A 13,770-nucleotide genomic window follows, 5' to 3' on the forward strand; every position below is an offset into this window, starting at 1 on the left:
CTTTACACCCAACGATATACTCCTGAAAAAAATCCTGCCTAGGTGGAGAATCGAACCTACGACCTCCCTCGTAAGAATCAAGCACGCTACCGCTTCTCCAGGTAACTCATGTTAAAATTTGCTACCAGTTCGAAGAAACCAATTCACACATAATGCCATATCTATAATTTCCTCATGGCAATTTTCGTGAGGAAACGAATTCAGATAAAATCGAGAAACGCTGAAAGGGAAAAATGATGAATATGTCTATTGACATTTTGTCATATTTTGTAAATTGTGTAAAAATTCCGTGTTTTGAACAAGTAATCGTTTAGTTACGAAGTATTTTGTTGTTTGCTTAAAGTAGGAACAGGAGAGCGAAAAGGAGTCATTTGAACCAGACCCCGTTTGACAAGAAACTTCAGCTTTTTTCCAAAGACTGTATGAAAACAGAGAGGAACGTATGAAATATAAAATATTTGTGAAATTAAAACAATGGAAACCTTGAAAGATAATACTAACGAACTTCAAACTATGAAAAACATATTTTCGTGGTGAAAAACTCCAAGTCATTTTTGAAATGAACTTGATGTTTTTCTTTATTATGAAGTGGAGATATGGGACGATACGATCCCTCAGCAAGACAATTTTAAGTAAGCTACCTCCAACTTTTTCAATGGTCATAATTACTAAGTAGGGTCCGGAAGTTGATGAAAAATCAACTTTTTTTTCTGACCCTTAAAAACAATGCTAAACCTGATATCATGTCCGTTTCCCTTCAGTTAGAGCCGGAAAACACTTTCTATTTTACATTTTTTTTTCATTTTTCGGCCTTTTTACTTTTAGTTTATTTGTCAGTATTTTTAACAGTTTTTGTTGCATTTTTACTTATTTTTGAGGTTTATTTCTCCTACCCTGTTGTTTCGTGCATTTTAAATGCATTTACTAGTAAAACTTACATATTTAGATTTCTTGACATGGTCCTCTTAGCAAATTCACCATGAATCGAAAATACAGTCACTGGAAAAGCATAATATTATTCTTAACTGAAATGTTTGGCAATGGATTAAAATACTTTGTGTAAAGATCTACTTTGAGGTTCTTTTTCTGAATACTATTATCGCTTTAATCTGTAGTTTTAAAGTAAAATTAGTCACAATATTAAATGCAACAATCTGGTACGGCAAAGCAGAACTGTATTTTCGGATGCTGGCCGACTACTGTATCGTAGAAAGGAAATGAATTAGTTGATTTGGTGTTTTAAGTCAACTTTCTGCAAGTGTGGTGTAGGGGGATCGTTTGCTTATGGAATGGAAGGTCATGGGTTCAAACCTACTTCTTTGCAAAATCTTTTTCGGGAAGTAAACGGCTTTAGACGAGAATGCTTATCTTCGTTTCTTGGATATTTCCGTTGATATTTATGCGATTTATGTCCAGCATTTCCGGATGCAGAAAGTTGACTTGTAAGTTCTGAATATGTGTTAACTTATAACAGCTGAATGAAAGGAAAAGTATTTCTTAAAATCCTGCCAATCACTGAAAGATTAAAAACATTAGTAGAAGCATTACTTGAGGTATGCACAGTGGCGACGATTATGGAGTGTGGAGGGGCAGATAACCCCGCACTATGCTAAACATTATCTATCAAGGGAAAGAAACTGTCCTTGCCCTCCGCCCTCTCCCACCTTGCCCCATCAGTTTTGAAACCCAATCGCCGCCACAGAGCATGCATCGCATAAATATTTACAGTAATATCATATAATATTATATTACGTTATTAGAACACTTCGTACTCGGTAAATAAAATGAAAAAAATAATAAGCAAAGGGTGGGATTTGAACCTACGATGTTTCGATCTTGACGAAAACAGTAAAAAAACGAAAGTGCTGTCATCTAACAAACTATTCCAGGAGATTGCTAACAAAAATCACAGTAAAACATGTTAATCTCAGTTGAAGCAACATTGTGCCGGAGTTTCGAACCATTTTTCGCCAAGAACCAAGGAAAAGATACACTTTGCAGAATCGTTTGGTGTTGTGCAAGGTATCTTTACTAAACATTTCGCATAAAATAATCATAAATTTGCCTTCTTGGATTCAAATGTGACAGCAATTCTCTCCAGGTGGATGAGAACCTGTTCAGTGTTTCACAATGCACATACATTTTCCTATTTTCAAATTCAGAACGAAGAATCTTGAAATATTCTCAACATTCGTATTTCTACTTAACATTTTTTTGTCTACTCATATATTTTATTACTGCTTTAGGGTATCTTTACTTTATGGAATGTGAAAGAATGAAAAAAAAATCACGAGCGTTTTCATTCAGAAAGAAGAAATGTTGCAAAGTTGGCTACTCTTAGTTGGCTCTGAAGTGCTATGCTGCCAAATTTACAAAATCCGGACTTTGAAATTTTTCAGGGCGGTCAAATAAGATGTTGCGAAGTGTACAAAAGCTAACAATTTCCGATAAGTTCCAGACTTTTACAATGCAGAAAACGTCGAGAATGAACGACTTTTTAAAATGACCATTCGGTATTTCCCGACTGCTTGGGGTCCTGAAAGGTCGGGAAGTAATTTCCCGAAGTCGTGATCGGGATGGGAAATTTTTTCCCGACCCCGGTCGCGAATTTTTGGGATCCCGCACACCCCTATAGATAACATCCACTATAAGATGCTGTGTCATCTGCCATCATTCTTTCTCGCGGTAGTCAACAGGCTTTGGTTGAAGTATACATCCCCGAATTCTTGGAAAGAGGTTATCATTGTTACCATCCTGAGACCAGGTAACTATCACACCGCAGTCAATAGTTTCAAGCTTATCACTTTACCAACCTGTGTCTGGAAACTGATAGAAAGCATAGTCAACAACTGTCTCATCTGGTTCTTGCAGGCAAACTCCTTGATTAGCAATTTTGAATTCAGGTCTCATTCTACATTCTACATTCTACATTTGATCATTTCCTTCAGCTGGAAACACATATTCACGATACTTTCTTGAAAGTGGAATACTTTGTTTACAATTTTCGTATGATACAGTGTGGGGATTTGATACCGTAGCGCATTCCCAATTGCCACATGGCATAATTATTCACAACTTCCTTCTTGACAGATACTTCCGTATACGTGTTGGGAACTCTTTTTCGAGCCTTCGTCCAGAAGACAACGGTTTTCTTGAGGGCAGCATTCTAACTGTGACTTTGGGGCGTTGTCATATGAACAAAAAGTCAGAACTGAAATATTAACCGAAGATTTCAAGAAAATGCAGTATCTAGATTGTGAAACATCTATGATGTTATTATATCTTTGAATATAGATGTTCAATTGTTTTGTTATTTTTGGATTGTCAAGCATGGGGTTAGCCATGTTGTATATTCTTAGTTATGGATTAAATTATTATTTTGTATAAAATCGAACACACATGATTTATTATATCATATTACCGTGGTTGGTAATACAACAGAAAAACATGTTAATTGCTGTCTTGTGGTGCTAGTTTAGTTTGAAATCATCCGACCGTAAGCTGAAAATGTGGGTGGTTTTATGTGAAACGAGCGGGTGCGAAGGTTAATAAGTAAGTCACTAAAAAACAGACATATTTTCATTCTCTATAGGTAGTAAAATTTCTCTTTGATAAGAAATTTGACAATAAGAGAAAATACAAATACACAAATCGTACCTATTTACAAGTATAATATATATTTAGTACCTGGATTGTGAATGTAAATATACAAGAAATACAAGATACAAGAAATAGAAAAAAATCACTCGGTGTCACAGAATGAAATGTATAAAATGTAGGGAAGTGGATAGTATCCAACTTAATATCGTCCCCCCAATTTATACTCTACAGAACTACCGAAGACAATCTAAGATTTAATGCTAGTAGTGTAGTCTACCCATTCTATATCATAATTTGCCAAGATAATTATCATTTGGCTATGTTCTCATCTTTTGGCGAACTGACTAGGAATCCATCCTCGCCACCTTTTAATCAACCCTTTGCACCTGTTATCAGGGAGGCAGAATGGCAGGTGCAACCTAAGCGACCTGGTATTTGACCACATAATTTGGCGAGATACTAATATTTACAACCATACTAACATCCACACAAAACCCAGTGGTCATGCTGACTTGCATTTAAAAGGTGATGGTGCTTTCAAGCAAAATGTTGGTGACCTTGAAAATCTAGACTTCTCTCGCATTTCTATCATCTTATCCATGTAATACAGCGTAACCTCGAAACCCTGCAGAAATCTACATCCACACAAGATGACATGGCACAACTGCACGCGGTGGAGCCTGCCATATCCAAGGAGGTGAACGAACGCTCCTCATTTTGATGCTGATACTATTTGGAACACATTGACTACCCTGAAGAACACCTTTTCCTATCTCGCAGGAAATGAACACAATCAAAATCAGTGTAGCTCCAATATTTAAACACCTCGAATCTGAAGATATTGCTGCATTTCGATATAAAATTGCTACTCTCTGAGACACCGTAGCTGCCCTACCCACTAATCATAACATAGATCAACAAGAGGGGCTGTTTACAGATTTGAGGTCAGAAGTGAATGATTCCTGTTGTAAAAAGTTCGAGGCTTGCTGTTATCGAGAACATCCAGCAGATAATTACCAACATGAATGATCAAGTTCGTTCTCTTGAATAGTGTACATTAACTGATTTTGTTTAAGAGCTTCGAAATATAGCCTAAAAATACAAACAACTGTATGTTGAGGTAAAAATTGATACTTAGTTATTTAGATATTGAGAGAAATTTCGCCGAACTCCTTCAACCTACAGAGAGCAAGTTTAACAAAATTAAAGAAAAACATGGAGCATCAGATCACAGTTCTAAATTCTAAATTCATTGGACTGCTTTCACTTGACGGTATTCAAATTAGCAGCATTCCTAGGATCCAAGTGAAACTCCACTTCTATTAAAAGGGCGAAGCTCCAGCCTCAAAACCCTAATGCTACATGATCCATCTTCATATACATTATCACCGATTCACCGAACCCCAACCTGCTGCGGTTGCATCATCTATTCTGGCATCCTGATAACAGGTGGCAAGGGTGGATTAACTTGTGGTGTGGCTAGGGTCATTTCCAAGTCAATTCTCCAAATGATGAGATCCTGGCCAAATGATGAGAATCTCGCCAATGAGAGATGTAGAGACGGGAGAACTATAGTACTAACCTTAATATTTCATAACTGGGTGTTGTGGCCGAAAATGTAATAATCAGTACTAACTAACTAACTAACTCCCTAGCCTTCTTAAACCCAAAGGTTCATGGCTGCAGCAACACAGGCCTTCCATCTTTCCCTATCTTGAGCAAATTCTATATACTCTTTTCCATCTCTACCGATTTCCCTTAGGTCCATCTCAACGTTGTCCCTCCATCTTTGTCTTGGCCTTCCTACAGGTCTCTTACCATCAGGTTTCCCAACAAGAATCCTGTAAACTCCTCTTTCCTCTCCCATTCGTGCCACATGGCCTGCCCACCTAAGTCTTCTTGATTTAATTATTCTAATAATATCTGGACATGAATACAAATTATGTAGTTCTAAATTATGTAACCTTCTCCACTCACCTGTCTCCTCATCCCTTTTAGGTCCAAAGATTTTCCTAAGGATCTTAGTTTCAAATACTCTCAATTTATGTTCCTCTTTCAATGTAAGGGACCAAGTTTCACATCCATATAATACTACAGGCAAAATTACTGTTTTGTATATTTTAACTTTTAGTTTCTTAGATATTAAACGAGAAGACAAAAGTTTATGAAGAGAGAAGTAACATGCATTTCCTCAATTAAGCCTACTTTTTATTTCCTCTTTAATATAATTTTCATTTGTTAAAATTACTCCTAAGTATTTGAATTTGGAAACTGGTTCAAACGAGTTGTTATCAATAATTAGATTTTGATTATTACCTAACACTTGGTTTCGGCCTGTAAGCATATATTTAGTTTTCTCTTTGTTAACTTCCAAACTTATCTCTTTAGCAGTTTTGAAAAATATTTTAGCATTATTCTTAATTGTAATCACATCATCCCCCAGTAAGTCTACATCATCTGCATATGCTAACAACTGAGTCACACCATTTAATTTTAGTCCTTCTTTAGTTTCTTTTACCTTCCTAACAGCATATTCTAAGGCAAAATTAAAGAGCAATGGAGATAATGCATCTCCTTGTTTTAACCCATCATGAATTGTAAATTTGTCAGACATATTAATACCTACACGAATTTTACTTTCTGTTTCACTGCTGCATATTTTTATCATACTAACAAGCTTCTTAGGTATTCCAAATTCTACTAATATATTATATAATTTATCTCTTTTGACCGAATCATATCCTTTTTTGAAATCAATGAATAGCTGATGGACATTTTGATTATATTCCCACTTTTTTTCAAGTGTCTGTCTGATGTGAAAAATTTGATCTGTAGTTGATCTGTTACGTTTAAATCCACATTGATAATCACCTATAATTTCATTAGCATATGGGGTTAGTCTTGTTAAAAGAATGTTAGACAATATTTTGTATGTTGTTGAGAGTAGAGAAATTCCACGGTAATTATTGCTGTTCATTTTATCACCTTTTTTAAACACAGGAACAATTATGGATTCTTTCCACTGTTGAGGGATTTCTTCTTTATTCCATATTAAACAAATTAATTTATGAATTTGACATATTAATGAATTTCCACCATATTTAATTAACTCAGCTGGTATTAAATCAATGCCAGGTGCTTTGTTATTCTTTAGCCTTTTAATAGCATCTTTAACTTCAGTCAAGTTAGGTTCTGGAACTAAAGGTTCTGCTGTGTGTACTTCATTTACTTCTGATTTATCTCCTACATGGACATTTAAAAGGTCATTATAGTAGTTCTTCCATCTATTTAGAATATCGCATGGGTCAGCTAGAAAATCACCGTCTTTATCTTTTATCAAGTTTACTTTAGGTTGCCACCCCTTTCTAAACTCATTTACACCTTTATATAGATCTCTGATATTTTTATTTTTGCTGTTTGTTTCAATTTCGTTAATTTTGCTTTTCAAGTAATCTCTTTTTTTACTTCTAAACGTGCAGTTAACTCCTCGCTTTATTCTATTATAATTGTTTAGATTTGTATCATCAGAGTTATTTAACCACCTAAGTCTAGCCTGATTTCTTATTTCTATTAGATTATGACATTCATTATCAAATTATGGCTTACTTTTTCTCGGTTTATGGTATCCTATAGTTTCTTTAGCTGCTGATTCTATTGCATTACGTATGTGCTCCCAATTCTTATTTACGTCTGTTTCATTTATATTTTCATCATCATTTAAATCCTGCAAAACATCAAATCTATTTGACAGTTTAATTTGGTAATCTTTCTTAATTCTTTCATCAGTAAACTTTCCTGTATCAAATTTTAGAACTTTTAGATTTTGTTGCTTATGATTTATCACTGAGAGTCTTTCTCTTAATTTAGCAATTACTAAATAATGGTCACTGGCACAGTCAGCACCTCTATGTGTACGAACGTCAATTATACTAGTATGCCTTCTCTTATCAATGAGAATATGATCTATCTGATTATGAGTTTTACCATCTGGAGAAGACCAGGTATTTATGGATATCTTTATGTTTAAAAGTGGTACTTTTCACAATTAAATTCTTTGAGGTTGCAAAAGTAATCAATCTTATACCATTATCATTACTTAATTCATGAAGACTTTCTTTACCAATCGTGGGTTTAAATGTCTCTTCTTTGCCAATCTCTGCATTACAGTCACCTAACAGAATTTTCATATCATACTGAGAAAATTTATCAAAGACCTGTTCTAACTCTGTATAAAAATCATCTTTAGTATTATCATCTTTATCTTCCGTTGGTGCATGTATGTTTATTAAAATAATTTTACACCACCTACCCTGTAAAACTGCATATGATATCTTATCATTAATAAATTCTACTGTTTTAAGAGCCGAGATAATTCTATTATTTATGAAAAAGCCTGTTCCAAAATTATGATTTTCAGTACCACCATAGAAAAAAGTATAATTTTTAGTTTTACAATTCCCTTCTCCTGGCCACCTAACTTCCTGGACAGCTACTACATCTAATTTATACCTAACTATGTCATTAACTGTACACTGAAATGCCCCAGGCCGGTAAAGGCTCAGAACATTCCAGGTGCCTAATTTAATATCCTTATTCCTAACGTAGATCAGTACTCCACCAGATATCCAATGGCAATCTGTAACTTAAAATTAATACTCGAGACTGGATTCTGCAAACCTTAAATATTGTATTTAAGAAGTTTAATTTAGTTTTCTTATCAGATACCATACCACCCTTGATTTAATACAGATGTTATGACTTGAGCCCCATTTTGTTATTATGAATTCTAAATTTTAGATTACTGTGGACCTGAAGCTTGCAGAAATATCTATGGCAGCGAATTTCTTCTACCGCACTCGCTTCAAGCCATCAGGTAATTTGTCTAAGATTGTAGAAGAGCATGAGGAAATTTGGAAGAAGACACTGGAGCATTTTAATAAACTGACCAAGGACTTGAAAGTAGACAACATGGGTAGGGCAGAGACAGTCAGAAAGAAATTACGTAAGGTAAGTAAATATAAAAAAAAGGTAAAGTGCTCCCCTGTGCATAGCACCACGCCATGAAGGCGTATAGGGGGTGTGGGGGTAACGCCCCACACTTTCTTGATCCGGTCATGAGTGGGGGTGATGTGATCAGCATCACGCCCCTGACCGCCTTTACCCCCCAGGGTTTACCCCAGGTACCCATGTTATTCGACGCTGGGTGGGCGCCGGAGCCACTTCCATCGTTAGAAAAGTTCCCGGATTTGAACCGGCCGGGGATCGAACCCGGGACCTTGAGCATGGTAGTCAGACGCGTTACCGCGTTCTCCTATTTTTATCTTCTCATTCAAACCAGGTGTAATGCAAATGACAGTTTACTTTCCCTTGATACATGAGGTTTAGCATAGTGCGAGGGCAAGAGTGGCAAAGAGTGGCGGATCAACTGCTCCCAACCCTAATCACCGCTGACCCCCACCAATCACCACCACTGCCTATATGTATAATGAGAAGGAAGACTATCTAGTTTAATATTTCTTTTTAGTTGATTCATTTTTTTACCCAAGTTAGTAAAAAAAAGGAATGGACAAAGGCCATACTGTTGCAACAAAGCAATTTACCTACGTATTTACTGTTTTATAAAATAAGCCTTCAAGAACTTACACGTTATGAAATTTTGTTTTCACAAGAGGGATTTGATAAGTATAAAGAGTGTGACAGAAATAAGTAAATTTTTTGAACAATTTTAAGGGCTCATTGAACCAGAAAATGATAATATAACAACCTATAATTAAGCGTTATCATGACGGTGAGAGTGACATCTTAAATATACCCCTTCAGTTCTCTCTGAAATGATTATATAAACAAGCGAGAATAATGGGTATGGCCTTCCTGATTCGTTTGTTTGCCACTTGAGTGTTGTAATTCACTGTTGTCAATAATAATGGTGTTTATTATTCTTGTTGTTATTATTGCATCCAAAGTAAATATTACATCTGTCATTTAGGAATTATCAGGAATTGACATAAATTAAATCACGTAGAAACAATTACATTGTTTCCCATTCTTCTGCACACTTGTTCGCTATAGTGTTCTTCAGTTTCATTAACAGTACCAATATTGCCGACTTCTTTCATAATAACACTGAAATATTTCAATTATGCCACTTCTAGTCCAGTATTGTAGCAAAGAGAAAACTTCGGATGCTGTTATATTACACAAACGGGAAAATTATAAAGCCACAGATGAACAAACTACACAGATGAACACTCTTTCGCATGAACAGCTTGTCACAGAAAAACATATTGTATGTTTTGAAGTTGAGGTAATATCAGAATCAAACGACAACTTAAGCAACTTCTCGTGTAAGTCAATTTGTAGCTGTTTAGAAGCTTGACTTTCACATCTAAATCTCGGACACAATGAACTGAGTGAGTAGAAATAAATCTTCATTAGGTTAGCCTGCCAACTACGTACATTCACCACATTTACAGTTTCCTGTTACAGTCAAGGAAGGAGTTAAGTGTTTGCGCTTTGAATTCTTCATCTTTTGATTTAATCTGGAATTAATTTTTCTTGCATATCATCTAGTCGGCGAGACATTTTTTTCTTTTGACTGGAGGAATTTCTATATCCAAGTCATTTCATATTTCAACAGTGTATGTGAATCTGGTTTCGTACCATGCGTCAGCTTCACGTAAGTTTTGTAAAGTGTCTTCAAGATATCTCGCGTTATTCATTGCCGAAAGCAGGTCTTTCGGTGATGACTATAAAGTCTTGCTAAGTATAACAATCGACTTAAATTGAGCCAATATCTCTTAACATAAAGCAGTCGTTTGCTTTCGCCTTCAACTACTTTCGTGTGTGACAAGGCCACCCGAAGATGTTTCCCTCAAGGGAGACACCAGTGTTTAAAGTGAGTGAAAGTGGTCTGATGCCTTGCCCCAGTTAAGAGAATTCTCGCAATGCATTCTTGGCACTAGGATGCTTTGCATAGGTACATAATATGCTTTCACATTACATTTTCAAAATTTAAATAATATGAAGATGTTTCCGGATATATCAGAGAGGGGCAAGCAGAGGCGTGGCATGCATGTAACCGCTGTTACCGCAGGTAACAGCAAAATATAAAGAATTAAAGAACGTGTCTTAAAATATTATCACATACATAAACTGGTAATATTGTCGTAAAGTAAATATTGCAGACTGACTTTTTTCTGACACCGGCAAAAGCGAAGAGCAGGACTGTTCCGGTACCCTCCTGAGGCAACATGAGGAAAGGGCCCTGAGCCCACGCAAGGAAGACTTCGCGTCGCGGCAAAGACTGTTACGGCTGGACGAGGAGGCGAGTTATTGCCATGTCTGTTTAGCCGCCACAGTTTAGCTGCCACAGTTGTAGGTGATCCTTACCGGATACAGATCAGTGTTGCCATACTCAATTGATAGAAAAGAGCTAAGTCGCCTAATTGGGTCTATCTTACTCTGAAGGTGTCCACTCACACTGGGGAACGATGGCGCAGTGGCAGCGTCGCCGCCTTGTAATCAAGGGGTCCCTGGTTTGATACCCAGTGGAGGCAAAAGTTGTTCGGATCCCTTTAAACTGTAGATCTAGTCCCGATAAGCCTTACTGTGCATAAAGTGGATTTAAAACGCCAAATCAAAATTTTAAAAAATGTCGAATCACACTGGGGAAAGGCAATCTACCAAGTGATATTTTGTATTTACACTAAATATCAGCGATTACGAAAGTCCACTTTGTCCTTTTTCGACATCATGGGCGAGAAGGAGAGGAGAGGAGAGGAGAGGATAGGAATGGGGATGGTCAAGGGGTCCGCTGTCCTTCTAAAAATGTCAACCTAAAATTCTATATTTCACACATACAATATTATTTCGGTTACAGGAATTTGTGATAATTGTTGAAAGGGGCGCTTGAGGTTGACATACGTTGTCGCAGGAATGCGATAATTTCGGATTGAAGCAATGTTTTTGAGGTAGCAGAACTGTTTTTGAGTGAAAACATTACTTACAAGCATAATTTCCCAATTGTTATCTTAGCACGCTATGAAGTGTCAGATGTTGCGGGTTCGAATCCTCAGCAAGAAATGGTTATTTCAATGTTTGTTGTTATTATTTTACTTATATAATTATAGAAATTAATAATTACATACACCAAAAAATAATAATGTCATTCCAATAATTCACCATGCATCCTCATCGTCACGATTATCCTATAAAGCGAAAGTCAAATAGTCAAATATTCAAAATAGTAGTGGTGTCAGAAATTAGATTTCTGTGGATTTACCGAAACATGGGAGTGGTAGTAGGTAGGAAGCAGATGAAGACTGCATCTACTCTACATACGTCTAATTTAAAACGAAAAGTTTCGCGATTTGGGCAAATCTGGTTTCAAAAGAACTAAGATGGCAACAGGAGTACAACTGGACTTCTTGCAGTGTAAGGTTCAGAAGGATGTATTGGCTATTGGGGAAGTGCCGATGCTGAGAGAGGAGGGGGCAAGGAAGATGGGGTGCTTCACGTGTTACAAAAGTAAACAACTGTTGGCGGGAGGGACTGTGCAGTGCGAGTTTTGTGAGTGGTGTCTTTCGTCTTTGTGTTGTTTTCGGGCATTGTCAATTAATTAACAAGCAGAATAGACCCTGCTCAGAGTTCCGAGGTGGCGGGCTCGTCCTATCTGAACAGTGTGTGTAAACGTGCGATAGAAGATATTTATGTAAGTATCAAATTACGTATTTCTTTATTAGGCTAAAATGTTTATTATGTCAACAACCAATGTTTGCGATTTCACTTCAGTGCTTAAGCCAACATTTTTTTCCTGATTAATAACTTTACCAAAATCTATTATCGAATTGCAGTCGTACCAGGATAATATAATACAAACTACTTGGAAGACATGGGGGGGGGGGGGTGCGGAGACAACACTATTAAGAGAGAAAATGTGTCTCGTTTGCCTTGCTCCAGAAAAATACCTTGATTGCCCCTCCCTGAAAAAAGTCTTAAAACTCGTCGTGCTTTGGGGCAGCCTAGGACTTTGCGCCACCAAGGGAGACAACCAAAAGCTCTGATGGAAAAACTCCTTTCCAAACAGAAGGTAAAAGACACAAATCCAAAATTGTTTCCTGACTTCTTTAATCTTCTCACCTCAACATTTGTGATTGTTACATTAATCAATTAATCTTACTCTCCTTTTTCATAATCCATTGTTGTCAAGTTAATATAAATGAAGCATCAATTATCTATTAACAATATATACATTTGGTTTCCGTTTCCCTTTATCTTTAAATCGTTTAAGCAATACGAATTCCAGGCTTTATCTAGTGCTGCCATCTGTTAGTTACCTTTTTAACTATTTACAATTTGTTTTACCCATACAGCCACGTGACATAACATCCCCCTCCTTTGGGCGAAAATTTTCCTATCGTAGAATATTCGCAGATAAAGGAATTTTTTCTTCCTGACAGGTTCACTTTCTCATTATTTGCCTCGTTAGTTTTTCTCCCTTAATGTCTGCTTCACATCTTCAGTACAATTGTACCTCTTAACATTATCCATATTCTCCCTTCTTTCTTCCCTTGTCGTTATGTTCCGTATTAAGACCGTGTTCTTGATTGATTGATTGAATTAAAATTTCTGGGTGCGTCGGCACTTAAGGCCATTTCGCACCCTTCTATGTATACGGGGAAATGTCCCCTTATCTAAAATTCTGACTGAAAAATTAAAAAAGGGGTGTAGATAGCCCCTTGGGAAAAACTAAAAGTGCAAGGTTGTAAAGAGACCTGCACGAGACAAACACGACACATTAAAAAGTCAGAACAAACAAACTAAAAACCTCCTTACAGACGGTGGAAGAGTCCAGCTCTTCGCAAAAAACTAAAAACATTGTCAAAATACTGCTGTCATCACCCAAGAGGGATGACAAACAGCCAGAAAGGTTAAAAGTCTTCAGGAGGTAAGCAAGATCGACACATTCAACGAGAATGTGTCGAATGCTTAATAAAACATTGCAAACATGACACAACGGAGGGTCCAGCCCTTGGAGCAGGTGACCATGCGTTAGACGGCTGTGTCCTATACGCATGCGGGTAAGAATAACTTCTTCTCACCGAGAGGGACGGGACGAGGAACGCCAAGCACCTATGGTGGGCTTAACAGCATCCAGCCCTTGGAGCAGGT

At 36.8% G+C, this 13,770-nt stretch overlaps 1 protein-coding gene across 1 annotated transcript in view; it reads left to right on the forward strand.

The window, feature by feature from the left end:
- The window catches only part of LOC145988917 (atlastin-3-like), a 284,911-nt gene that overhangs the window by 117,892 nt on the left and 153,249 nt on the right, over positions 1-13,770 (forward strand). The window contains exon 8 of the mRNA XM_083124215.1: positions 8,398-8,607. Coding sequence (XP_082980341.1) covers positions 8,398-8,607 — 210 coding nt within the window. The remainder of the gene's footprint in view (positions 1-8,397; positions 8,608-13,770) is intronic.

This window comes from Lepisma saccharinum, chromosome 6 (genome assembly GCF_977018435.1).
Source record: "Lepisma saccharinum chromosome 6, izLepSacc3.1, whole genome shotgun sequence".
Lineage (NCBI taxonomy): Eukaryota > Metazoa > Arthropoda > Insecta > Zygentoma > Lepismatidae > Lepisma > Lepisma saccharinum.